Here is a 27,925-nt window from a genome sequence, read left to right as displayed (position 1 = left end):
TAAAAGTAAGGTTGAGAGAGCAAGAGGAAAAAGTAATGTCAAAGAGAAAGATTGAATCTGAAGCGTTGAAAACAATGAGAGAACATAAAGACAGTTTATGTTATGTGAGAAGGAAGCAGAGAACAGGGATAGGAAGAAAGTATGTGGATTATTTGCAAAGACAAATATAGATGAAAGTACACACAAAGGGATTATGAAAATGTCAAAGAATGTGTAAAGGCTGCTATTTAATCTGCTATTTTAATTCAGCTATTTTTATACAATTTTTATTCTGCTATATTATATTATTTTAATTCTGCAATTTTATCTGCTATTTTATACTATTTGAATTCGGCTATTTTTATAATTGTACTTCAGACTCATTTACATCTACATTGTGATTATTGTACTGTAAATGCTCTTATTCTGTCCTTGTACTAATTGTTATGTTTTTGCTGTGAAGCACTTTGGGCTGCAATTCTTGTATGAAAGGTGCTATACAAATAAAGCTTATTATTATTTGTATTATTAGTATTAGTATTAGAATATAGTGGTTTTATTGATGAAAGAAATCACAGATGCACAACGTTTATTAGATATAAAGACGTGAAAGGTGAAGGGGGTCGCTGAGTGACTCATTGTTAGTTTCCATATTTGATTTAATTTATAAATCACCTATAGCTATGTCTAGTTAAAATGTAATAGATGTTTGTTCTACTGACTAACAACAAGCATGTTTACAGACAGAGCCGAAGCTGGCTGGGAAGCCACCAAACATGTTCTCATTCCAAACGGAGGTGCAATTTACGAGTGTTTTCTTCAGATGCTGCCAGTTTTTGTTCAGTTTGAAAAAAAGACAAACACCGCCATCTGTTGGAAAAGCTCCTTTAAACGTGACTTTGGTCCCGGCCCGCCCACTTCAATGCGTTCTCATTTCTATCCAAACACAGAGAGAAGACAGGGTGATGCATTTAAGAGCAATACATTTCGTAAAATCTACAATATTATCTTAGTTAGTAGCTTTTACTTATTGCTACTTACTTATTGCTATTTACTTACTGCTGTCTGGTGCCACTCATTTGCGACATTGTAAGACCTAACTCGCTTCATGTAACTCTGGCCGCTGCTTTATTTTGGCAGTGGAAGCCACTTCACAGGAGCTTGTAGTTTTAAGCTTCTTGTACAAAGACAGAAGCAAACCACTTATTTACCTGCATAGTTGCCTGTCTCCCTGCTATTAACTATATATGTACGACCTTTTACATACACAAACATAAAAAAAAACATACTGATGTATTAACAACAAGATGGGGAGATTTAGATTAAAGACCTCGGTTGAGTTTGACGTATAACACGAGGAGTACATGAACACAGCACGAGATCTCATCCACTGTCATGGCGTCTCCCTTGAAGGGGGATAGGTACTGGAGAAAGTAGCCGCTGTCATTTATCAATTATCTCCTGTGAAAAGAGCAGTTATCCCCGACTGAAGAGGCTTATAGGAGCGGATAGTGACCATGGGGACTGTCCATGCTAAGGTAAACTATTTCTCCCTGGCAGCTGGCCTTTGTGTGGCTTTTTGACCATGACCTCCCTGCCCAGTCAGACTCACGAGCGTGTGTACTCGATGTACTGTTCCACACCCTTAGAAAAAGACGAACAATAAAGACAAATGACGGGTTATCTTGAGTGTATCGTGGGGAACTGTCGATGGTGAAACGATGCATCTTTGACTGAAGCTAATTTAAATGCTCATATTGCTACCATATGACCGGGCGGCCAAAATAACTCGTTATTACCATGATGGTATATACGTTACCATATTTGTATGGGGTTCAGGTGTTCTCAGATTGTATTTACAGTGAAGAACACCACAAGAAGCCATTTTTTTTACAGTTGAGGATATATACCTCTATCACCACCTTACAATAACTAAAATCGCAGAAGTTGTAGTTTCCAATGTCAATAACTCTCCTGTCCAGAGCTGTGACTTTCACTTGTCGTGGGACACCAGACACTCGCTGAGTCCTCTGGTAAAGCCTGACCCTTCTCTTCCATGACAGCAGTCCTTTAAAGGTGCTATACATATTATTGTGTTGTGTCATTGTATTGGACTGTGTTAGGATGAACTATAAAGTCTCACCTTTCAATACAAGAACAAAACAAAATGCAAACTCTGAAATTTACTTTGAGGTTGGCTCAACTCCTCTGTGGACAAAGTAGGATTTATTAGGGGCAGTTTTGTTTCTTTGCATCAGATTGTTTATGCAGTGTCATTTAAAAGCATTGTGCTCGTCATTGGTGCAGAGTCTGGATCCTCTCCCGATGCATGGCCGGGACTTGGGCCTCCACCCTGATGACTTGGTGGAGCCTCCAGAACCGGAGCAGGAGTCCAAGCAGGAGGTCCTGGAAAACAAAGATGTAAGTAGAAGTAGTAGTGGTATCATGGTAGCTCGATTTCTAATATAAAAAATAGTAGTATTTACAAATAGTTAGCAATTGTGGTGATTTGTACCGGTAATCTGTAGGTTACACTTTGTGTTACAACCCCTGTTTTCTGATGTACAACACTCATTTTAGGTTTAAGATATTATTATTTTTACAATTACAAATTTGAATTGACGTATGATTTGCTTTGTTGGAAATATTTCTCTATGCAGAAATCTTTACTCGTCATGCAGAAGAGCTGTAGAACAATATCCAGGACACCTTAATCATAATGTTTTGGAGATTCTAACCACAGTACCATTTAAAATATAAGCACACAGACAATATCATTTATATACATAGAAAGTACTTGTTAAAGCATTCAAATGGAAACCAGGGAAATATTTATTTGCTATAACAGTCAAGGAAAATCTCGCATCTGTCAGCTAAATACATTTCCCATGTGTTTTCATCTGTATGTGATGGTGAAGTGAAAGTAATCCAAGTAAAACATCTTTGATTGCAGGTGATCGTCCAACATGTTAACATCCAGGGTCTTGGAAGAACTAAAGAGGATCTGCTCGGCTATGAGATCTCTGAGGTTTTCCACGCAAAAAACCTAATTGATGTATGTATTTATGACTGACTGCACATTAAGGCATGACAGTACTTTGACTCGATCAGTTTTAGGAAGAGTTACGAGGTATTCTAAGTGCAGAGCTCTGTTTCGGTCTTGGTTACAGGTGATGAAAAAATCTCACATCGCCAGACAGAGGCTGCTCCGCCTGGGAATCTTCAAAGAGGTGGAGGTTCTTATCGATACGTCTGACGGTAACTCACCTTCTTTCCAAAAGACAGCCACAACAAAATCACCTTCACTGTGAAAGAGAACATTTTCCAGAAGTAGAAATACTGACATATTTTCCATTCCCCAGCCTGATCCGTAGATGTAGGCTTGTCTTTTTTTAAGATGTGACTTTAATAGTAAGTATGCAGAAACAAATCCTCTTCACCCCGATTGGTTCTCCCTCCTCAGGTTCAGATGCTTTGCCCAACGGCCTGGATGTAACTTTTGAAGTAACGGAGATAAAGAGGCTGACGGGAAGCTACAACACCATGGTTGGCAACAATGAAGGAAGCATGGTGAGAGAAAACACCTGCATATCATTCATGTCAGTCATTCATCATCTTAGCAGTATTTGGTTGTTCTAGGTGTTCAAATATTGGATTAGAGTTGAAATGATTAGGCGATAGACGAGTAGCTTAATCGATAATGAAAGCAATTGTTAGTTGCAGCTCAGTTTTACTTTACCTTAGCTATAACAGAATATTCTTTTGAATGTTTCTAGACAATAGGCCTTTTTTAAAAGCAGAAATGTTGACATTTCACAGCAAAAAAGCACATGATCACAAAATCCCACACAAATTGTATCATTTTCTGTATCCTAAATGTTTATTCATGTCAATTATAAGCAACTAATTTAATCTTGATGCATTGCATTAAACAAATATTGCAGCAGAGGGTCTAGATTGAAAGCAGATTAAAATAATTGAGGCACAAGAGTTACTTTGAGTGGAACCCTCATTTATATGTTACTGGTTGCACCTGCAACTGTCATCTTCCTGCTATCACAAGTCAAATGCCATCGTCATCACCACAGTGAGTTGTTGGTTACAAGTTAATGGAGGAAACTGGACACATGCTGTCAGTACAAGCCTAAATGATGCCAGAACTAAGTGGCTAACAGTATTTGTTCTGTCTTCCAGGTGCTGGGTCTGAAGTTGCCCAACATGTTCGGTCGAGCTGAGAAACTCACCTTCCAGTTCTCCTACGGGACCAAGGAGACGTCCTATGGCCTGTCCTTCTTCAAGCCCCAGCCCGGAAACTTTGAGCGCAAGTACGTTGCGACTAGTCCGTTGATGGTGTGTCGTAGGCATCTTGACGACATGGAGGGAATTCAATGTTTTCAAGACGGCTGATTCTCAAATCGTGGATTGCTTAATGCAGTTTTGGAGTTGTTTTTTCAGATTTGGTGTTCTCTGTTTCAGCCTCACCCTCAACATGTACAAAGTCACCGGTCAGTTCCCATGGAGCTCCTTAAAAGAGACAGACAGAGGCGCGTCTGCAGAATTTAATGTAAGAGGCTGTGTGTGTGAGAGAGTGAGACACAGAGACAGAGAGAGAGAGACAGAGACAGAGACAGAGACAGACAGATGGACACAGACACACACACAGACAGACACACAGACAGACGGGGAGACACAGACAGACACACAGACAGACGGGGAGACACACACAGACGCACACAGACACACACAGACAGACAGACAGGCATAGACAGACAGACAGACAGACATAGACAACACTTGAATTTGGCCCGTTTAAAACGCTGCTGAACCATGCCGCTGTGACTGATTATCTAAGTTCTCCATCTTCCTGTCCTGCAGTTTCCTCTCGGGATGACCAACCACACGTTGAAGTGGGAGGGTGTATGGAGGGAGCTGGGCTGCCTGGCACGCAGTGCGTCCTTCGCCGTGCGAGAGGAGAGTGGACATTCGCTGAAATCTGCCCTCTCGGTACAACCTGCTGCCCCGTTGTGACTCCTACTACACCCAACATTTCACATTTGTGTTTTGTCATTTAGCCTCTTCTGAAAACATAACTTTTCTTTTCCATAATTGCCTTTTTTGAAGTATATAATTGTCAGGGAATGTTTGCGAGGGCTATAAAAACTGTTCCTTCAACCCCACCAGTTCAACAGATCTGCTGTTCTGTTTGTTTGCAGCACACTGTGTCTGTCGATTCAAGGAATTCTGCCATATTCCCCAGCAGAGGTGCCTTACTCCGGATCAACCAGGTGAGTGTGCCTAACAAATAATGTGCACTGCAAATAACGTCTTAAACTGTGACAGCACTGTAAGAGGTCATTTGGTCAGTTACTGATTCAACAATAATAAACTTACTTTTATTACAAATTCACTTGTTTTAAGAAACGGGATTTCTGTAGCAACACATAGTTTTTACTTGAGCAAAAGATGCACAGGAGAAGTAAGAATTTAATGTCGGGGTGAAGACAGTGGAGACACTATACAGAACAATCATATCTATAAAAACGCCTGAGAAAGCTGCTTTTTTGTTGTTGCTGCTTTTAGGGGCTGAATGGCATCTAAAAAAGCTCAACACTTAAGTTTTGAAACATGGCGAGCTAGTATGTCATTTTGGGATTTGTTGGCAATAGCAGAACTTGTGTTTTTGTGTTGTCTCTTCTACCAACAAAGACATTTTATCCGTTTGCCCTGCAGGAACTGGCTGGGTACACAGGTGGAGACGCCAGCTTCTTGAAAGAGGATTTTGAGCTGCAGCTCAACCGACGGCTCTTCTGGGACTCAGTAAGACAGAAATAAGTCGCTCCAGACCGGTTTTAACATGATTGGCTTCTAAAAGCTGCAACCACCTTTAGTTTGTGGTTTTGTTTGACGTCTTCTCAGACAACGAGTTGCATTAAAGAACCACCAGTGGGCGATAAAGCAGCACTAAACTAGTCGAAGAGAAAGCACTGTTCTGTTCAACTGAATACTTTTTGAAGGTTTTGTGTATATAATGGGAACATGTTGTGTCCTCTCAGGTATTGTCTGCTTCTCTGTGGGGAGGGATGCTTTGTCCCATCGGGCGACAGCCGTCCTGCATCGCTGACAGGTATGTTGGATTTATCCACGAATTAAGAGATTTCTCTCAAGATGCTTTAAAAAAAAATCCAAACTTGATAATCAAGGATATTTTGAAGAAGCTCTACAAGAATTGACCCGTTCGTTTAATGTCTTTGTCACCCAAACATTTCCATGATTTTACTTTAACTTTGTGCTTTCAATGACCTCACTGTTTTCAAGTGGCAGGCGTGTGATTGTTAGACAACACTGCGGTCTGGGTGAATGGTTCAATGATAGTCTGTATTTTGTCCAGGTTCTACCTTGGAGGTCCCACCAGCGTGCGAGGGTTTGGGATGTACAGCATCGGGCCCCAGAGTGAAGGTAAAAAAGACCTTTGTTACACGTCGGACCACTCCATGTTTCCTGTCTGTATCCACGCTGTCACCATCCAATTAAAGCAAAATACCCTCCAAACAAAGTAGTACATAAATGCAGAGAAGTACATGAGGACCTGCAGCTGATTGCATATGTGCATGTGTCCTATTAAGTACTGAAGTACACAGCTGCTTATCTTGGTTTAATACTCTGTGTGCTCCAGGTGACTATTTGGGTGGAGAGGCGTACTGGGCAGGTGGTCTGCACCTCTACACTCCACTGCCCTTCAGACCAGGCAAGGGCGGCTTCGGAGACCTTTTCAGAACGCACTTCTTCCTCAACGCAGGCAACCTCTGCAACCTCAACTATGGTGGGTTAAAAAGAAGTCCACATTGGAAAACTCTCACTTTTCTCATTCTGAGCCATCGAATGTAATCCTGTAATCTAAAGGACTGATTCAGTATACATATAATATGTAGAAATGACAAATGTTCTACCAGCCACACTCCAGACGTTGTTATAGTGCATTTTATCCACATTTTCCTGTACATTGTATTTGAATGTCTTCTCTTCAGTACTCTTGACTGACAGTGGGATGTCCCGTGTGTGTTGTAACATGTTGAGTGTGCTGTGTGCAGGTGATGGTCCCCGGGCACACCTTCAGAAGCTAGCCGAGTGTATTCGCTGGTCGTACGGAGCGGGCATCGTGTTGCGGCTCGGGAACATCGCCAGACTGGAGCTCAACTACTGTGTGCCAATGGGAGTTCAGAGTGGAGACAGGTAGACTAGGGTTTAAAGATGTCAAAATGACTGCATCATGATGCAGAGCTTTAAAAGTCTGAATGCTTACAACCTTTTTAAATGCTTGTTTTCTGAATGGAGTTCCACACACACACACGTTTCCCTCCATTTCTGATTCAAGTCTGATGTCGGTGTCATTTCGCAAAACAGGAATTTCTCGCTCGATTTGGACAATTTAAATGAATTGTCTCATTCAGTTTTTTTTGCTACAAATGTTGTTCCTGACCACAGATCAGAAAAGTGGTGCAGCTCGGCATGTGTAGAACTGGTCCGACAATAACGGAGCAGTTTACCAGACCTGTGTAGCCTGCTCCGCCTCTCTTATTGAGGTTAGTGGCTACATTAGCCGCTATGAGCATAACACACTCCTCTAACTGTGCCAGGTTTTGACAAGGAAGAGGAGTGTGTGTGGAAGATAACACCTAGATATAGCACGGTGTGATTCAGAAAAGAAAGCATTGTCTGAGGATGACAGTAATTCCTCTTTCTTTTCTCCTCTCACAGGATCTGCGATGGTGTCCAGTTTGGAGCAGGAATTCGCTTCCTGTGACCTCATCACTCCACTGCCCTCATTACTCCAGCAGAGGCTGTGATGTGAAAAGGGAGAACGTCTTGTTGTTTTTTTCACCTGTAACTTGTTGTAGAGAGTGTAACACTAGCATGGGTCCTATGTCCTGGGGAATCGTGCCTGACCCTTAAAACCCTCCTCTGACATGCACCAATCAAGGCTTTCAAACAACAAAGTGCCAGTGCCATAAAACTAGTGAAACTTTTTACAGTACAAACGGACCGGAGTCAAAAGTAACCAGATATGAGATTTATTTTGCAGCAACCACATAAGACAATAAGTATGGCAAAAAATACACTCATGGTAAATCTTTAACAAATTCCAACAGCATGTCAGCACCTTTTCTCTTCAATAGACTGTTGAATTAAGGTTTTGTTTTGAATTTCCTTGGTTTGAATTCTCCAGCACTGGCACCTTGTCTGTGGAAAAGTCATCTACCAGTGATTTCACCCACTGTGTTTCATGTGGTGACACAAAGTAAATTATTTTTTCCAGAATGTTAAAGAGATTTTGGGCATGTTCCCTTGTTTGCCTTCCAGAGCTGCTTCTTATCCAGCAGCACGACTTTATAATGATTTTGTTTTTGACAGTTAACTGTACTCCACACACTCTTCTGACCTGACGAGTTTGGTCGAGATGCACTGTGAGACCGAACGATCGCAGGGATGGAATGAACGGGGAGAAACTGTCACTTTTGAATCAAAGTGGCAGCGTTGGAAGGGGATCAACCGTCACGCCAGAGCAGTTTGTTCACACAGTGTTGTCTGGAATGAAAGAACGGCGGGTTGATCTCTCGAGGTGTAAACCCCCCCCCCTGAGCAACGTCCACCACCAGTGCTCTTACCGTTAGTCCTCTTTTTGATGTTGTTGAAGCTCTTCACAAATAAATCACAGCTGCTCCTCTGGTTTCTCTTTGGATCCTTTTGTGCTTCAAATCAAATCAAATTTATTTGTATAGCCCAATATCACAAATTATACATTTGTCTCAGTGTGCTTTACAGACTGTACAGGTTACGACAACCTCTGTCCTTAGACCCTCGCATCGCACAAGGAAAAACTTCCTAAAAGAAACCCCAAAATTAAAGGGGGAACAATGGAAGAAACCTCAGGGAGAGCAACTGAGGAGGGATCCCTCTCCCAGGACAGACAGACGTGCAATAGATGTCGTGTGTACAGGATAAACAACATAGTACAAATACAACATTTGACAGAAATTATGTTGTGTTGGGAAAAAAAAAAGAAATAAAGTATGGATGAATCCAGGAAAATGTCAAAAAGGCTTCCTGGTGTCCAGCAGCACCAGGTCAGCAGGCGCTGTCACGATTCATGATCCTGACGTAAACTTTATCAGTGGCAACCTGCCACATGAGAGACAGACACTCCGGGGTATCACCCCGGATGGTGAGTTAGTAACATACATTTACATAAATGCATACAGATAGAGAGGGAGAAGAAGAGAGGGAGGGGAGGAGAGAGGAAGAGAAGGAAGAGAGCAGGGAGGTGTCCCCCGGCAGTCTAAGCCTATAGCAGCATAACTGGGGGCTGATCCAGGGCAAACCTGAGCCAGCCCTAACTATAAGCTTTATCAAAAAGGAAAGTCTTTACCCTGCTCTTAAATGTGGAGAGGGTGTCTGCCTCCCGAACACAAACTGGAAGCTGGTTCCACTGGAGAGGAGCTTGATAGCTGAAGGCTCTGGCTCCCATTGTACTCTTAGAGACTCTAGGAACCACAAGTAACCCTGCAGTCTGGGAGCGCAATGCTCTAGTTGGTTTATAAGGTACTATGAGATCTTTAAGATATGCTGGAGCCTGACCATTAATTGCTTTGTAAGTCAGGAGAAGGATTTTGAATTCTATCCTGTATTTTACCTTGAGCCAGTGCAGAGCAGCTAATACAGGAGTAATATGATCCCGTTTCCTTGTTCTTGTCAACACACGTGCCGCTGCATTTTGGATCAACTGAAGAGTCTTAAGCGACTTTTTGGGACAACCTGATAACTATGAGTTGCAGTAATCCAGCCTTGAAGAGGCCAAGTTAATGCCATCCAGAGCTTCTATGTCATTAGAAAATGCGTTTCGGAGGCGTTTAGGGCCAAGTATAATAACTTTAGTTTTGTCTGTGTTTAACATCAAAAATTTGCTAGACATCCAAGCTTCTTGTTGTTGCCTATAACCCTCATCCTGCCAACATATTTAACACAGACGGACAGTCTAAGAATAATCTAAGAAACAACCATCATAGCAAAATGTTAACATTTTCTTCTCAGAACATTTGAAGTTATGTAATAATGTTATCTGAAGGGAAAGAAACTGATTCGTAAAGTTACAGTTAATTTGCATGTTGTGTAAAACATAAAAAATAGACAACACATGAGGAAGTCTGTGTTTGTCTCCTTCGAAATGAGTCACACACTAGGGGTGTGATACTCTACATAATGAGCCATGGCAAACATTTTATCTAATCCTATTTGATCTATTAAACCTGCCTAGGCTGTAATGGCTGAGGTCTCCTAGGAACCCAAAATATTGGTAGGACTAACCTTGATTAGGTATGTACCGTTTTGGACCGCATCCCTTGCATCTGTAATAAAACAACTTTAATTTTATAATTAGTTTTTATTACCTAATGGCATAAAGGGACAGCCAACTGGAGGAATGAATGCAACAGTACTTGCCAGGAAGTTAACAGTTCTACAGGGTACAGTCTAAAAGGAAGGGATTTATATATATATATATATATATTTATATGCTGACATGCATAAATCAGTGTGTTGCTGCCCTCCCCTGCAGGTTGTGAGCTGACTCATTGAACCTTTGCTCCACATGAACCTGTGCTGGGCAGTTGAGTGTGGATGGTGCCAGATGTGTATTTTATCAGAGCTTGTTCAGTGTGGGAGTCCGGGCAGGTGTCCAGCAGGTGAATGCTACAAAGGCAAGTAAAGAGAAACATATGGAAGCCCATTTCTGCAACTGTTATAAAAATATAAAGATGCTGTAAATCATTATAAAGAGAATTGCTTAAGAAGTTGCTTGTATATGAAAATACAATATCATTTTTTAAGTTAAATACCTATAAAATCTATTGAACATTTGATTTAAGCAAATCATAAATTAATTTCGGTTTATGAATACAGCAAATTTAGCAAACAATCTAAACATACACCATTTAGTTTATTAGCATTTCTACAGTAACATATTACTAGAAAGTTATAAATTCCGCGGCCGAGTTAAACATAGACATACAGTATATACGTTGCAAGCACCGCGTGACCGCGCACGTACAGTCCTAAGCACGTTCTCTGTCTGCTGCTGTCGAGTATAAGCTGGCTGTAGCGAGGCCAGAGACGATAGCCACTCCTCTGACCACACAGTCAAACCACACTTGCACTGACACACAGAGAGCAAGGTGTGTGTGTGTGTGTGGCCGGCAGCGCACATACTTCAGCAGCAGGTCGGACAAATCCTGCAGCATTTTGGATTTATTTTTTAATACATTTTTTTTATATTTAAAACACCGCCATTATGTTGTGGACAGCGAGTCAAGTCTTAAGGAGATTCTCCACCTCGTCCGTGAGTAACGTTGCTTTTGCATGAATAGAGCCTTTGATACTTGCACTGATATAAAAAAAAACCCTGATATATACTGAATGCATGCCAGGTCGTAGTGACACGAAGAGGACTGAGCCAGGCTCGACTCTGGTTACGGATGATTAAGTCACAGTTCAGGTCTTCACAAGTCACTCAACCCGCTACCTTATGTTTCAACTAACAGAGCAAATGATGGTGTATCAGTGCCAGTGCCACGTTACTGCGCGCTCGCCTCTCTCTCTCTCTCTTCAGCTCTCTCCGCTACTGTAGCATACAATATCTGGAGGAGTTGCATCAGCATATGAGCTCCACACTGTACAGTCAGCGGCTTAGATACGACCCTGCAGGGCGTCCTAACCATGCATTCATTATTATTATTATTATTATTATTATTATTATTATTATTATTACTCGGGGGTTGCACTGTAATTTCCTAGCTATTTTACTGTAGGTGGTTGCTTGGAATACATGGCTTTGAATGCATCATGAAGCTCGTTTCATGATGCATCATGTAATGTAACAGCCTGCACTGGCACTTGACAGCCCCATTCATTTGAGCAGGGGAAACCTGAAACCTCCTTCCTTCGCACATGTGCGGCCTCAGATGGGAGGGGGCCACTTGAACGTCTCCCTCTCTGGATTAGGACTGTACTCTCTGTCAGCCAATAGCTTTCCTCAGAGCTGACTTTCAACAACGGCAAAGATTGAATAACTATTGGGCCAGGGGCGGACTAGTGATTTAGGGACCCTGGGGCAGTCTGAATCCCACCCCTTGCTCTTTTCAGTTCACACTTTTAATAGTTATACATGTTGTACATATGTCAAACAATTCATTCAATTAATTGATAATTAGGTGTGGAAATGAATTAGTTGTTTATTTATCAGGCATCAGAACCTTTCATGTTCGTTTACAGTTTCTCAAATGTGTTTTAATATTTGTAAATGAAGTAAGAACTTAATAACTTTGGGTGTTGGACAGTTGGTCAGATACAACCAGAAATAGTCTGGTTGTCAGTGGTGATGTTGTTTGCAGTAACTTTAGCAAGTGTTGGTTCTGTTGATCAAAAACAGTTGTCTGTAGATGAATTAGTGAAGGTTTGGCATGGAAAACTGGGGGTGTGATGTTTGAAAGACCTGGGTGTTAACCAGGTAGGGAGACGTGGCCGAGTTGCATTAAAGGAAATGTAGATTCCAGTGTTTTTGGAACTTGACTAAAAGTCAGGATATCTTTTTATAACAATTATTGCAATACAACAATTCTGGACTGCCTGCTTTAAGATTTGTGTATCCTCAACCCCTCTGGCCCCCTGGTGCTAAAGGCAGTCTCCTGCAGTTGCATGCTGTTAAGACCGCCTCTCCATTGCCAGTTGCATAACATCTATCTCTATGTACACATAAAGATATCAAAGCGCTGTAGCTTGAATGAGACAAGCAAGTATTTCCAGCATTTCCAGTACTGCAGATGTACACTGGGTAAAGCTAAAACTATTGCCTTTGTGTTTGCTCTCCCTTCAGAATTACTACCAGAATAAGCTTAAGCTAGCTATAATTGGCCAGAGCCTGTTCGGCCAAGAGGTGTACAGCAATCTGAGGAAGCAAGGGCACAAGGTGGTGGGTGTGTTCACGGTCCCCGACAAGGATGGCAAGGCCGACCCCCTGGGTGAGTTAACTCCCTCTTCTATCTCCAACAGTTATTCATGCTTGGAAAACAGAGCAAGACAAACTGCAGGACTCATGCACAGCATTTCTTTATGTCCTGTTTAAGTCAATCATGTTTGTACTCCGCCCACAGCAACAATAATACTAACCCTGCAGGATGAGAGGTTGCCAAAACTCTGTCTGGAGGAGCTACTTGTTAGATTAGAATGAGTTTGACCCACAAAATAAAATGTTTTATGTGTACGGGCAAGACAAATGTATGAAACCTTTAGCAACGATTCTATGAGCTGACACAGTTCTTTATATCCTGTGTTTACTTGGTAACACTACTGTTTAGCAGCACTGAGTAGCACATCTTTTTGGGTAGAGGCTGAACTGTGTCAGTTATATCATCAACTGTCAAATACAGAGTATTTTGTTTCGATAAAGAAGCATATGACAACGTTGGCTTCTTTACTTAAAGCAGTCAGGATTCATTGAATCACTTAGGAGAGGCAGAACAAGATGGTATTCACTAAGAGCAGCTGCCTGCTGCTGCTGACTATAATGAACAGTAAAGTCAGTTCAGTAGGCTGTGAAATAAAAACAATGAGCTGAAAGATGCTAATACATCTCCTATGCAAAGCTGAAATTACAGGCCTGTTATGACTGTACTGATGGGAGTGTTTTTGAGGCAGACTTGGATGAACTCACTGACGTATTGAGAGCCGACTAAAATCTTTTACACATACAGCAACAACAAACCCTGGTTTGAAGCTAAACTCGGGCTGCTTTGTCAGGCTAAGCAGGAGGCCTACAGAAGCGGGGACAGAATCATGTTCAAATAGGCCAGAAACGCTCTCATTGGTTAGGTTAGAGCTAAATAGTAAATAGTCTATATAGCAAATATAGACCGAGTTAACACAAGAATTTACAACGTATATTTGTCCTTATGTGTAAATGGCTCTAATACCTGGTTCACTTATAATTAGACATTGAGAAATAACATAAACATGGAAAAGAATAAATATTTTGTTTCGGGTTTGCACAAAATAATTGGAGAGAAAATCTTTGATGCGCCGGCCTCTTATGATCCTATTTCCTGGGTTTTCTGTGGGTCATCGCAGACATGTGCTGTGGCTGAGGTAGATGCGTGTTAGCTTTACAGTGCCCCTCGACAAAGACAGGCCTTTACCCTGCGTTAGCTGCGGTATAGTGCCTCCATTGTCTGTGTGGGGAGAGGCCCTGCGTGGCCCGGAGATGCAGCTCCAAGGTGAAAAGTCTACAATCGGTATGATGCAATCTTTCCAGGAATCATCATCATCATCATCACTAGATATCTCAACTATTTCCTCTCTTATTAATTCTAGCTATTAAACATATTCCTGCCTACTCAACAACAAGTGGAGGTCCATACAGGAAAGATACTGTGATATTCACAATGCACATTTAGCGTTTCACTTTGTATTATTAAAAAAACAAATCTTTAACAACCCAATGTACGGTATCTTGAAAATGTTTATGTAACATTATATCTCGACCCATCATTATTAGAATTAAAATCCAGTATCTCTTGTAAGAAGGTAGAAAATAATAATATAATATAATCATTTCTGCTTTCTAAATTGTATCAGTAAACTCTCCTCTTGTCTTTCAGCGGTGGCGGCGGAGAAGGACGGGACGCCGGTGTTCAAGTTCCCACGGTGGCGGATCAAGGGGAAGCCAATCCCGGAGGTGGTTGATGCCTACAAGGCGGTGGGCGCCGAGCTCAACGTCATGCCCTTCTGCTCCCAGTTCATCCCCATGAACATCATCGACAACCCCAAGCACGGCTCCATCATCTACCACCCCTCCATCCTGCCCCTGCATAGAGGAGCCTCGGCCATCAACTGGTGAGGAAGAGGGGGAGGGGAGGTGGTGAGGAGTTAGGGAATAGTGGGTGATAACATCCTGAAACCCCAGAGTGATGTCAGACCAGATCTTCTGACATCACTCTTTGAGCAGGAGTAGGAAGCAGACAGTAAAAATATATTTACTATATGACAATACAACACGTGCATTTCTAGCTTCTTCTTCTTTTTTTACAAGAGCAGCACATAAAGAACAGATATAAGTGATACAAATACATATGAAGAGCAGACAGTTTGTGTCATAAACTGAGTGATTTAAGTAGAGAATTCAGTTCTAGGAGAAAAGGTGAAAACTTAGTGATTAAAAACGTTTCTGTTTGTGAATTTAAAAAGATTGTATATAGAACAATGAAATTAAAAACAACTTTCCCCGAGGTACAGTTTTATTCTTCCTCTGAAAAGTTTGGCAAATATGCTTATTTTTACACTTTATATGCATTACTTCAATCATCAGTAAAGACTGTTTTATATTATTCTCACCATAATTTAAGTTTTTGAAATTGAAATGATCCATTTGGTTTTGCTTCAATGATGACATCATCAGGGCTATTTTTGGAAAGCTCTCCAGAGCCACAGAAAAGCAACATACCACTATGTTCACAGGCTGAGTAATACTCCTCATGATGAGTTAACTGCACTTTGTGTATAGAATAAGTGGAGACACACCGTCCCATCTCTGGTTAGTGTGTGTTACTGCTCAGATGGGACCTGCACTGACAGGTAACAAAGGTGTTAACTGCTTAACTTTGGATCACTGCCTTTATCAGTAGTAAAGAAATGACAATGATCATTCCTAATGATAGATAACACATTAGCTAGCCAAATGAAACCACAGACTTTCTGTATTAACAGGTTAAAACGGTTTATGTTTAGAAAGCATAAAGAATGACACTAAATTCTTCTCATACAAATATTTAATGTATCAGCCGTAAAAAAAAACATCCTTGCTCGTTTCAATGCACTCAGGGGTTTTGTTGTCACAGCCTGACTTGGTCTGGTATGGTGGATAATGTTAGCTCATTTAAGCTAACCTTTGATAGATACTGTGTTAGCTAATTGTAACTTGTATCACTGAGTAGATGTGTTGGCTTTATGGCTCTTATCTAGTTCTATCATTTTAGCCTGTAGGCTAACCATCACTTGTGGCTACATTTGGCCTCTGTTAAGCAAAAGCTACACAAGCTAGCTTACTCTCCAATGGTTTTTGAACTAAAAGTAAATAGTTCACAGGCCCTAAGTCCTCTCGGTTTTCCAGGTAGAGGTAGACGAGAGTTTGCTGCTTTCTGTCTGTAGTAGGAAGTTAAAACCAGTTCTGTTTGACCCTAACCTGGCAGGCTGGTTTTCTTATCTCTCCCTCATGCCCTCTGTCTGTTCTCCACCCTTACTATCGCTCTGTTCCTGTTATCACTGTGTGTAAATGAATAGCTTCCGTTTGTTTTCAGCGATAAAAACACAACTTTTCTAGCCTGCTTGGCATGATAACATGGTGACATAACCAGCAGCAGCTTAAAAAAAATAAAAGTAATTTAAAGTCAGAAGGAATAGTGTGACATTATGGGAAATGTACTTATTTTTAGTTGGATGAAGAGATTGATACCTCTCTCATGTCTGTCCATTTAGTGTGAATGACGCTAGAGCCAGGAGGTGGTTAGCTTAGCATATAGATAGACGATGGGGGTAACTGTTTGCCAAGATATAGTTACTACACATAACTCCCTGTAAAAATACAATTAGTCATTTTTACATTTACATTAGAGTTATTGAAGATGTGTTGAATTTGAGTTTAGAGTCGTCAAAGTTTAAAATGAGTCTGCATTTCATGTTTAAGATAGTGGAAAGGGAATTGTGCTGTAGTGTCTTTATTAAAAGGCTTCATCCATCCAGTTTCTAAACTTACTTTCTTGTGGTCGTGGAGGCCTGGAGCATATCCCAGCATGCACCCTGGGCAGGTTAGGGTTAGTTACTATTTGCAGGCTCTGTAAAACTTAATAAGCATGTAAAAGCAACTTGAATCTTATTTTTCACAATATAATTACAGCAGAAATATCTTAAATTATAATACTAAAAACAAACTAATATACTAATAATATCCCTTGCCATAAGTCTTAATGAAATTATGGATAATGTAAAAGTATAATTATGATTAATAGCCTAATGAGAACCAATATTAGATGGTGTGTTATGGCAGCGCTCCATGGTTGGTTAACGTTCTGTGTATGTGTGTTTTGCAAGGACCCTGATCCACGGGGATAAGAAAGCTGGCTTCACAGTGTTCTGGGCTGATGATGGACTGGACACCGGACCAATCCTGCTGCAGAGGGAGTGTGCTGTGGAGCCCAACGACACTGTGGACACGCTCTACAACCGCTTCCTCTTCCCAGAGGGCATCAAGGCTATGGTAACCACCTGGAATTTAATATTTTTGGGTGAACCGCTCCTTTTGACTGTAATCAGTAAGAGTGTATTATCAGCATGCAGAGCCTTTTTCAAATTGAGTAATCTATCAAGTAGTCCCGTCATACTCATTCCCATAATGTAACATATCATATTAAGTGACACACAGCACAGACTGAGGTGTGACACTCACACTGTCTCCTGGTGCAGGTGGAGTCTGTGCAGCTCATTGCTGATGGAAAGGCCCCTCGTATTCCCCAGACAGAGGAAGGAGCAAGCTATGAAGGCATTCAGAAGAAATCCAACGCCAAGGTGAGAGGTCCCACTCCCTCCTACAGCAGGAAGTCAGATACTGCATTATGTGATACTTTGTCATACATTCAGGCTGGAGCACCAACTCCATGTTGCCATGACTTGGTGAAGTATTGTTTCTCTCGCATGTCTGCACCGTGAACAAAGAAACCAAAAACGGAGAAAAGTCTCGATGAATTCAAGTAAATGTGGCTCATTATTTTTCATCGCTCCAACACTGAAAGCATTACCGTGCTGAAGCTCAAGGTGCCACGTTTTTACATAGAACAACACACGGCGGGTATTCTGCTGCTTTCAGCTGTTGGACAGCGTCTCAGTGCTATAACACCTGCGTTCAGAGAACCGTGTGTAAATGTGCCGTTAGCCCAACATGTTGCTTAGGGCCAGTTATGTAAGACTGAGAAGCCGGTATTTATCTTACAAGAGGAAAGACAGAGGTGGGGCTGATCCTAGCTGCTTTCTGATTTGTCACTTTCGAGCCACGTTGCTGGCAGTGTGTCTAAATGTGCTATTCTTAGTACAGAGGGGTTTTTATTCCAGCGTCAGTTTTCCACGTGTCGCTCAGCTAGTGGCAACCAGCTGTTGGGCTTCCCTCTCTTTCTCAGAAAAGTAGATGACCTTATCTGAAAATGAATCTGAGCCATCAGCGTGTTGACTCTGGTGTCTTTCTGTCCCGCAGGTCAACTTGGTCCAGCCAGCTGATTCCATCCACAACTGGATCCGCGGCCATGACAAAGTCCCCGGTGCATCGACTGTCATCGATGGTCAGGTGTGTTTCCTGGAACACACAAGCAATGAAAACACACACACACACACACAAGGTGTCTATTGTAAAGTTAGACTGACAGAGGTTTGGATGGCTGATATAGAGCCTGATATTTTGGGGATGGGTCAGTAACTTAAACATGGTGTCAGGTCCCTGAAGAATTTAAAAGTGGGATTACATGTGTTGCAGTTCCACAGTGTGCTATCATTAAACCAGGCATTATGGCAACTTTCTTTTCCCATACTCTTTTCAATAATTACATGTGTATTACTTTTCATAGCGTTTAAAAGTCTTGAAGTTTTACATCTACTGGCCCCTTGTTAACTTTTTTTTAAATTACATTTTTAATAAAATTGTTTTTTTGGCATAACAGAGAAGAAGAGAATAACTTGAAATAAAGTCATTCCAAAGAAGAAGAAAAGAAAAAGTGTAAATATGAAAGAAAAACGGCAACAAGGAAGAAAAAAAGAAGCAATTACAAGACCAAGGTGTCTTTAAATATATGAACTGTACAGCAACTAAAGTATACAAGTCTGCTAAAGATATACACTGGATACAGTGGTTCTAGAGATCTGACCTTTTTTCCAGGCTAGATCCATCAGCCCACAAGTCAGTCCTTGGGCCTTTTCTTTCCCCATGTTGTCCCACATCTTATAAAATAAGAGGAACCTACTGCAATATGACATTACAAATATTGAATTCAATTGGGTTCATTTAGTCTCGCTTCCTGAAGCCGTAACACCACATTTAAATGTGACTTTAAACAGACACACAAAATATTTGTTTTTTTAAAATACGTTGTTCTCTGTATGTTCTGTTCAGTCTGTGACCCTGTATGGTTCATCCATGTTGGGGGGGTCGGTACCAGCCGGCCAGCCCCTGGAGATCGAGGGGGCGTCCCAGCCCGGCCTGATCACCAAGAACGGGCTTGTGCTCTATGGAACCGATGGGAAAGCTGTGAGTGTTTCTGTCGCTTGTTGTACTACAAAACAAATATTCAAAGCAAACAAAAAGTAGCGCTGAGCGAGTGTGGCAATCCCTCGGCTGCACTACAGATACAGTAGGTTATAAAGCTACTAGGTTATTCAAACGCATTTGGAGATTAGTCAAATACAGTATGTGTTGTCTCCTCTGGGCTTGTCCCTGTATTTGATCCATTGTGTTTGGTCCGCAGCTCCTGGTGAAGAACCTGCAGTTTGAAGATGGGAAGATGATCCCTGCTTCTAAATACTTCTCCACTGGGGAAAGCTCCAGTGTGGAGCTGACTGATGATGAGAAGAAGATATCAGAGGAGATCAGGGCAAGTTACTGGTGGTGGACAATGTCCAGCTGATTGTGGCCCATTCAGGAGCTTCTGCTTCTCTTGAATGAGTGTTCTCCTGGTGTTTGACCCAAGAGACTGTTTGCTTATTTGGAATGCTTTCATTTATCACAGACCATCTGGAAGGGCATCCTCAGCAATGTCCAAGCCATTGAGGACACCACGGACTTCTTCAAATCCGGAGCCGCCTCCATGGATGTGGTCAGGTGAGGGAGGAGGACAGTACTGCCATCTGTCAGAAATGACCAGAGTTAGAAATAATTCTACATTTTGCACATACAAGCAAGTTAAAGTCATATCTGAAATCCAACCAATCAGATTCATCAATGTATGTTCAAATCCAACTAAAGGCCACAAAGCTGAGACAAAAGCAACCGTATCTAAGTCTGTAGGGTCTTAGTGATTACTCAGAGCATCATTGGGAATGATATACAATATAGTATATTTGGGCTGCAGTAGCTCAGTCCGGAGGGTCACCGGTTCAAGTCCCTGAATGGACCGATGTATGGAGTGTGGACTGGTCCTTTGACTGGTACTACAAATGGTTACTGCCGAGGTGTCCTTGAACCATGCCACTGTGAGCACTGATGATGCGATGTTGTCTCTGTGTGCAGGCTGGTGGAGGAGGTGAAGCAGAGGTGTGCCGGCATCCAGCTGCAGAGCGAAGACGTGTACATGGCCACTACCTTCCAGGACTTCATCCAAATGTTTGTCCGCAAGCTGAGAGGAGAGGACCAGGAGGAAGAGCTGGTCATTGACTATGTGAGTCTCCCACTTTGTTGTCTTAATGAACCCCCAACTGTAAGATCCTTTCCTTTAACTTCCAAATGAGATTGTCTCTAAACATTTTCATCACAAGATGTGTACAACAGTAGGTGATTGTGACTGTCACTGCTGTATCGCACCCAGGCAATCAAAGACGTCAACAACATGACATTGAAGATGCCAAACCAGTGTTTTCTCAACGGCAAGTTTGAGGATGCAGAAAATGGCAAGGTCTACGATACCATCAACCCTACGGATGGATCAGTGAGTCACATGGACATACAGTCATATGACTTAACACACACACACAGAAAGTTTTGTTCTCGTATTAATTATTAAACTGTGTTTGACCATTACGTCTTCCACCAGGTGATCTGTAAGGTGTCCTACGCCTCAGTGGGGGATGTGGACCGGGCTGTGGCAGCTGCCAAAGAAGCTTTTTATAACGGACCCTGGGGCAGGATGAACCCTAGAGACAGAGGAAGCCTGCTTTTCAAGTGAGTAGCTCCACCCAGAGGACTACAGTGGGATTACATGATCTATATATAGAAGACAATCCAGATTGGCCAAGGCCAGAAGCACACAGGTCTGCTCTGTAAATTACACTTGGAGTCTATTTTCCAAAATCAGCACCAAAAACACTTGTGCCAGTAGACAAAGGGACTAAAAAGCAAGACTTGACACACTAGGAATAAAAAGTTCATAACCCTAAGGGCGGGGTAAGGTGATGTAACAAACCCAAATAAATATGTATTTTGTCGTGGTTTGAAGTCTTATCCGACATGACATTTGAGAAAGACCCTCACACTCTGTCCCCTTTGACCTCCTCCCTCCAGGCTTGCAGACCTGATGGAGGAACACCAGGAGGAGCTGGCCACCATCGAGTCCATCGACTCGGGAGCTGTGTACACGCTGGCCCTCAAGACACACGTAGGCATGTCCATCCAGACCTTCCGATACTTTGCCGGCTGGTGTGACAAGATCCACGTAGGTTAACATTCAGACACACACACACACACACTGCATGTTTGTTAAACGTTCAAACACTGATTGCACGCGGTTTCTTTGTTACAGGGCAAGACGATCCCCATCAACCAGGCCAGGCCCAATCGCAATCTGACCTTTACTAAGAGAGAACCTCTGGGGTAAACGCTCTGGATGTATCTAATGCTGCCCTATATTTCTTTTAATATTGTCATTGAAATATATTGAGTGTGTTTTCTTGCTGTGTCAGTGTGTGTGCCATAATCATCCCATGGAACTATCCTCTCATGATGCTGGCGTGGAAGAGTGCCGCCTGCCTCGCAGCTGGGAACACGCTTGTTCTTAAACCCGCGCAGGTGAGTACACACACTCAAAGAAAGTAGTGCATCATCTTTGTGGACGATGTTTCTTTAGCGTATGATTCACTCGTTTCAAGACGAAAGTACTGACGGAGGTGAAGTATACCTTGTGTCAGAGGAGTTCGTGTTTCATACATGTGTTTCCAATATTCACAGGTCACTCCATTGACGGCACTAAAGTTCGCTGAGCTGTCAGTGAAAGCTGGCATTCCAAAAGGAGTCATTAACATTTTGCCTGGCTCAGGTAATGAACACACAATACAGGATCCACATAGTCTTTACATGTGATTTGTGTCCCTGATGTCATGAGGTCAACAAAACATTTGAACTAGAAATCATCAACAATGCAAATACAATCTGACTGATCATACTCCAGGTCAGTGGGACCCAGCGTAGACCGCTCTTTATTACACAGCCTCATTACAGGTTATACGTCTATCGTTTGTCAGCAGTTCAGTCAAAGAGTGTGTCTTGTGCACAAGGATACGTCTGCATCACATGTGCTAAAGCTTATGCTGGTGTGGAATAGAAAATCGGCCTAATGCCTAGTGCACATTTTTAAGGATATATCTGGGGATATTCTTTTTTTCAATTGTCAACGAATCCCACAAAAACACCAAAAGCCACCATGAATGTATCCTACTCAAATATATTGTAGTTTCTTTTGGCTCAACCCCACATAGACCGTCCTGCTGCAAGAAATACTCCTAGAGCACCAAATGTGAATTAATCCGCAGCTGAAAATAGTCCCCAACAAATGCACTATTTCCTCCTGTTTTGATAGAAACTGCAGCTGTTTTTCGATCATTTCTGAGCTTCTGAACTGTATATTTGTAGCTGTTTTAAAAAGTGTACGTCCTCAGTAGGAACCAATGGGATTGGAGCTGAGACCGACTAACACATTGATGGTTTATAGTCTCTTTATGGGATTTATTGACAGAAAAGGAAGTACTGAACCAGTGTTAGAGAGTTCAAGCTTCCTCAACGAACCGTCATCTACTTTGCTAACCCTGTTCTCTCCATCAGGTGGTATGGTGGGACAGCGTTTGTCCGACCACCCAGACGTCCGCAAGCTGGGCTTCACTGGCTCCACGCCTATCGGCAAACAGATCATGAAGAGGTATGACCTGAAAATGTCACCGCTTGGTTGACTTAATCGTCTGGGTTGAAACTTCATGCCCTTCCTTTCTGTGGTGTCTTGTTGCAGCTGTGCGCTCAGTAACCTGAAGAAGGTTTCTCTGGAGCTGGGAGGGAAGTCGCCTCTCATCATCTTCAGTGACTGTGACATGGACAAGGCTGTTCGCATGGTGAGAGTGCACTCACAGGGAGAGAGGGAAGGAAATGTTTCACATACAGCCCTACATCGGCCTATATGTTTTTACAGAATGGTACAAAAGAATTGTTTATATCCTGCTTATAACTGCTAGATTAGGAGCTTAGAGTTACAGTCCAGATCTATGCTTGCATCGGCAGTTTGTTTTCAGTGAGCTCATGAGACTGCTGTAAACTGTGGATCAAATACCATGCGCTTAATTCTGTGTTTGTGTGTGCGCTGCTCCACAGGGCATGAGCTCTGTGTATTTCAACAAGGGGGAGAACTGCATTGCTGCTGGACGTCTGTTTGTGGAGGAGTCCATTCATGATGAGTTCATCACCCGAGTGGTGAGTCAAAACACTGACTCAGCCCTCTGTAGGATGATGTAGTACACACTGTACATCAAAAGGGTACTCAGTCAGTTCGAGCAGAAGAAACAAAAAGTAATGTCTGTATTCCTGCACCCTCTACCTCTAAGGTGGAAGAGCTCAAGAAGATGAAGATCGGAGACCCACTGGATCGCTCGACGGACCACGGCCCACAGAATCACAAGGCCCACATGGACAAGCTGCTGGAGTACTGTGAGGTCGGCTTGAAGGAGGGAGCTACGCTGGTGTACGGTGGCAAGCAGGTGGACAGGCCAGGTAGAATACACACACAGCCTCCGTGATGTCTCCTACACCTGACACCCAACAGCACAATGTCTGTAGCTAAGTGGACTCAGGTCGCATTTACACACAAAAACAGTGGGTTTTTAGCTTTACTACAGCATGTCTGCTTTTAAAGGGGAGCATCAATCATTTCTTTAATCATACATTTCACAGGCATTACAGGTTCTGTATCAGATGTTTCTGCTTTTCACCTGTTTTTTTTATTTTTGTTTGTTTGTTTTATTGCATTTTAAGTGTTTTTTCAACAAAGTAAGCTTTGGTTTTTCTGGGGGCGGGGTTAGCAGTTGAAGGTGTTTGGTTTTAGCATTCAAAAAATGAGAGCGAGCGCAAAATTAGGTAGGAATTAATAATAAAAAACAAAGAAATGTATTTATAAATATTAATAATAGTTTATTTTACAACAGTGAATTGTTTTTGACCCCCTTCCCATTGACTTAGCTTACTATTGTTCTGAAGGAGGATGTGTTTGTAAGACATAAAATACACCATAGCACACTTTCATTCCCTCTAAACTACACAATGTACGAAGCATCGTTTGGATTTATGACATTATATTAATATGATATAACATTTTGATGGACATTATCTCTTGGCTGCAATTAAAGTGAAGACATTAAGCTCAGCTATACCGAGCAGAAATCCTAACTCCTAGTAGAAGCGCTTTGAGTGGTCGCAAAGACTACAAATGCGCTATATAAATGTAGTCCATTTATGTTGACTCAGGGAGATACTGGTGCATTAGCGCTAAAACATATTTCTGTGGAGTGACTGTCACTATTTAGTTTCAGCTGCTCTGTCTTGTTTTCGGTCTTCTCTGTAGAAGCTTTAGCATCATGTTAGCTCATTTTCCTTCAGGTTTTTTCATGGAGCCCACTGTGTTCACTGGTGTGGAGGACCACATGTTCATCGCCAAAGAGGAGTCCTTCGGCCCCATCATGGTGGTGTCCAAATTCAAAGATGGGTGAGTCTTTAAAAAAAAAAGTGTCTCGCTGGAGTTGCTGCAGTGCTGCAGTGCTGTCGTGCGATTTGAGTCGCTAACTCTGTACCTCCTTGCAAACCACAGCGATGTGGACGGCGTGCTGCAGAGAGCCAACGACACAGAGTACGGCCTGGCTTCGGGCGTGTTCACCCGCGACATCAACAAGGCCATGTACGTGAGCGAGCGGCTGGACGCTGGAACGGTTTTCGTCAACACCTACAATAAGACCGACGTGGCTTCACCTTTCGGAGGCTTTAAACAGTCCGGCTTCGGCAAAGACCTCGGTGAGTAGAAGCATGATGTCATGACATGGGTTGGTCTTTTTATATCTATTATATTATATGCTATTTCTGGCTTGAAATACTGGATACTTTCACCTCTTTGAGGCCTCTAAAGATCAGTCGAATAAAATCTGACGAGGAAACATCTTTGTTTGGTTGAAGTGTTCTCAATATTGTTCTGTTGTTGGTCTGGTCCACAGGGGAGGATGCTCTCTTGGAATACCTCAAGACCAAAGCAGTGACTGTGGAGTACTGAGGCACAGACTCTCCTAACAAACTCTGACCCACATCTGAAAAGGAAGGGACTCGTCAGCCTGCTTCAGTCAGACATCCAGCTTCATTTAGCATTGCTTCTGGACTGTGTGTGTGCGTGTGTGTGTGTGTGTGTGTGTGTGAGAGTGTGAGCGTGCATACTATGTGAATGAGAGGAGAGCCACAGTTTGGACAACGCGCCTGTCTTTTCTTGGCTTTCTTTTTTCTTCATGGACAAGGGACATGGGTGGTTTAAGTGCGTCTGTATAGCTACACATAAAGCCCGAAGTTGGACGCCTGATGGGAGCCGAGCTAGTTCTGACTGTTTTTCGAGGTTACGGTTTCATAGAAGTGTGTTTTACGTTAAAACACCATTTTCAACCTAAAACCTGTTTTCCCATTCAATAATGTTAATCAGAAATCATTTTATATCTCATTCATTTGTAATGCTGCCGTCATCATTCCTTTAACATCTCTTTGTTAACTCTTTGACAGCTTTTGGGCCGTACATAAGCAAACACACAAAGCTCTTAGTTTATGGATGACTGGTGTGCACATGAATGTGAATGCTGAAGCTTGTGTTCAGATGCTTTTTGGGTCGGAGTAACCAGTGTCCTGTCTGACAGGACTAAACTGGAGCGCTGCATCGGGTTAGCAAATATAAGTATTGTGTCATTGATATGATGGGAAAACAGGATTCAGGTTTAAAAAGCTTGAATCATTAATCCACATAAAAGCAGTTTAAGAAAATAATCCATTTACCAGGTTGTTTTCAAAGCTTAGTGTTTTTCATCAGCGGATTTAGGCGGAGTTTAAGAGTAACTTAACACAGTCACATACTGGGTGAGGTCAGAAGTGTGCACCTGCACCCTACAGTGATGTCACAGCGTACTGACACACCCTGCAGTGCACTTCTACATCACTGCAGCACGGGGGAGACGTTAAACCTTATGAAATGAGCAACAACAAGATTTTCAGGGGGTGTTACTGTCTAATGATATTTTGTTAGACTTCTATTTCCAAGGTAAAAGATTTCACTTTCACACTCGCATTAAAAGCTAACTGATAGCAGGGAAAGAAGGGATTTTTGACACAGTTTTATTCTTATTAAAGTATTAATGAGTCTTATTGAGAACTTAAAGTCTTAATAAGAACTGACTTCACAGCCAAATGCAAGTTTATAAAAAACGCACTTTTAGAATGATTTCCTTCTTGTTGGGTAGATTTTAGTTTGTGCACTATACAAATCACAAACTTGGTTCCAACAGGTAAAACATTACAGTTAACATGAGGTCACTGTTATATTTTTACAATTAGCAATTGGCACACAACTGTGACAACCAGTGTTGTCTTTATTGAGCTGCTTCACACTATCAATAGTTACATATTTAAGATATGTCGTGATGAAATCATGTTTAAAAGAAAAACATTTGTTGTAAAAAGAGTTTGTTTCTTGCATTAAAATGGTTGTTTGGCAGACGGCATCTGTCAATGCTGCAACAAAGAGCAGCTTAGCATTACCACATGATGACAATGTAACGTTGACAAAAAATAGCAACATAAATGGTTAACTGTGGTGGATTAACTGGTGTTTTAAATTCTGTTATAAATGCTTTGTCTTTATTTCTAATCTGAATTTTGGCTCAGAATTTAAGGTTTTTTTATCAGTAATTTATTGTCACTATGGCAGCCATTTTTATTCTATCTCCACCAGACACACACACACACACACACACAGTTGTTTACATCATGTCCTTGCAGCTGTCTGTTCCCACATTACTTTTAGACATTCACTCTCTTCCTTTTGTTAAATTTGACTTTTTTTGTAAATATTTTTTAACAATAGAGGGAAAATGACTATTTGATATATTTTTGTCGGACAGAGGATGACTGTATGTTACAAGCAACACATGTTATAAAGACACACCAGCTAGATGTTTTTATGCATAATGTGAAGAAGTTATGAAGTTAGTTTTCTATCTGTCCCATATTATCAGTAAAGGCAGGAAGGGCTAAGAAGCAAGTGTTTTTATCTCAACCTTTGTGAAAAAGAAAAATTCATCCCCATCAATATGTCTTCAGACAGTGATGTCATACGATGATAAATAAACTTTGATTTGAATTTGACTCTGTAATGCTGCTGCGACTGTGAAAGTAGAGGTAATGGTAACACTTTATAATGTGAACATGTGAACAAGCCAATCAAAACATTTGTAAAAGATTCAGTAATACATTTACACATCATTTATAAAAGGTGACTAACACTGATCATGTCCGTAAACAATGTTTGTTTACAAGGGATCATGTTAGTCATCAAATGATTTAAACCTGAAGAGTGGTTAAACCTTGATTAAAGTTCCTAATAAGTACAAGATAAAGACAACAAGCTGTCCAGCTCAGGACCCTCTTCTGTGAGAAGCCTATTATAAAGTGTCTGAAATGTTGGTGTCTGATCAAATCACTTCTCTGTTACTCCAACTAGACGCCATTGTATTGCCATTGCACCCAAGAACAGTCTTTTAAGACACATTAAAAATGGTAAAATCCACTACATTAACTCTTTCAACCTGAGCACAGCGACTTAGACAGCTG

General features: G+C 41.7%; 2 protein-coding genes across 2 annotated transcripts; both read left to right on the top strand.

The window, feature by feature from the left end:
* Window positions 1-1,342: 1,342 nt before the first annotated feature.
* On the top strand, window positions 1,343-8,704 carry samm50l (sorting and assembly machinery component 50 homolog, like). The gene is made up of 15 exons (XM_029462475.1): window positions 1,343-1,517; window positions 2,287-2,400; window positions 2,933-3,034; window positions 3,150-3,237; window positions 3,443-3,549; window positions 4,174-4,304; window positions 4,456-4,543; window positions 4,855-4,983; window positions 5,193-5,264; window positions 5,710-5,796; window positions 6,033-6,103; window positions 6,368-6,435; window positions 6,653-6,799; window positions 7,068-7,209; window positions 7,735-8,704. Exons 1-15 carry the CDS (start codon window positions 1,497-1,499, stop codon window positions 7,778-7,780), a joined length of 1,413 nt encoding a protein of 470 aa, XP_029318335.1. The 5' UTR covers window positions 1,343-1,496; the 3' UTR covers window positions 7,781-8,704.
* Window positions 8,705-11,135: 2,431 nt separating this feature from the next.
* On the top strand, window positions 11,136-27,454 carry aldh1l2 (aldehyde dehydrogenase 1 family, member L2). Its single transcript, XM_029462195.1, has 23 exons — window positions 11,136-11,368; window positions 12,902-13,046; window positions 14,682-14,916; window positions 17,167-17,332; window positions 17,539-17,640; window positions 18,320-18,409; window positions 19,229-19,363; window positions 19,581-19,706; window positions 19,842-19,933; window positions 20,342-20,489; window positions 20,637-20,756; window positions 20,862-20,989; window positions 21,329-21,479; window positions 21,567-21,637; window positions 21,727-21,832; window positions 21,992-22,079; window positions 22,862-22,955; window positions 23,043-23,142; window positions 23,399-23,497; window positions 23,629-23,794; window positions 24,677-24,782; window positions 24,885-25,084; window positions 25,282-27,454. Exons 1-23 carry the CDS (start codon window positions 11,321-11,323, stop codon window positions 25,335-25,337), a joined length of 2,772 nt encoding a protein of 923 aa, XP_029318055.1. The 5' UTR covers window positions 11,136-11,320; the 3' UTR covers window positions 25,338-27,454.
* Window positions 27,455-27,925: the final 471 nt, after the last annotated feature.

The sequence above is a fragment of the Cottoperca gobio genome, chromosome 23 (genome assembly GCF_900634415.1).
Source record: "Cottoperca gobio chromosome 23, fCotGob3.1, whole genome shotgun sequence".
Taxonomy (NCBI): domain Eukaryota; kingdom Metazoa; phylum Chordata; class Actinopteri; order Perciformes; family Bovichtidae; genus Cottoperca; species Cottoperca gobio.
The sequence above is the reverse complement of the archived record's forward strand: the minus strand, read 5'-3'. Positions and strand labels throughout refer to the sequence as shown.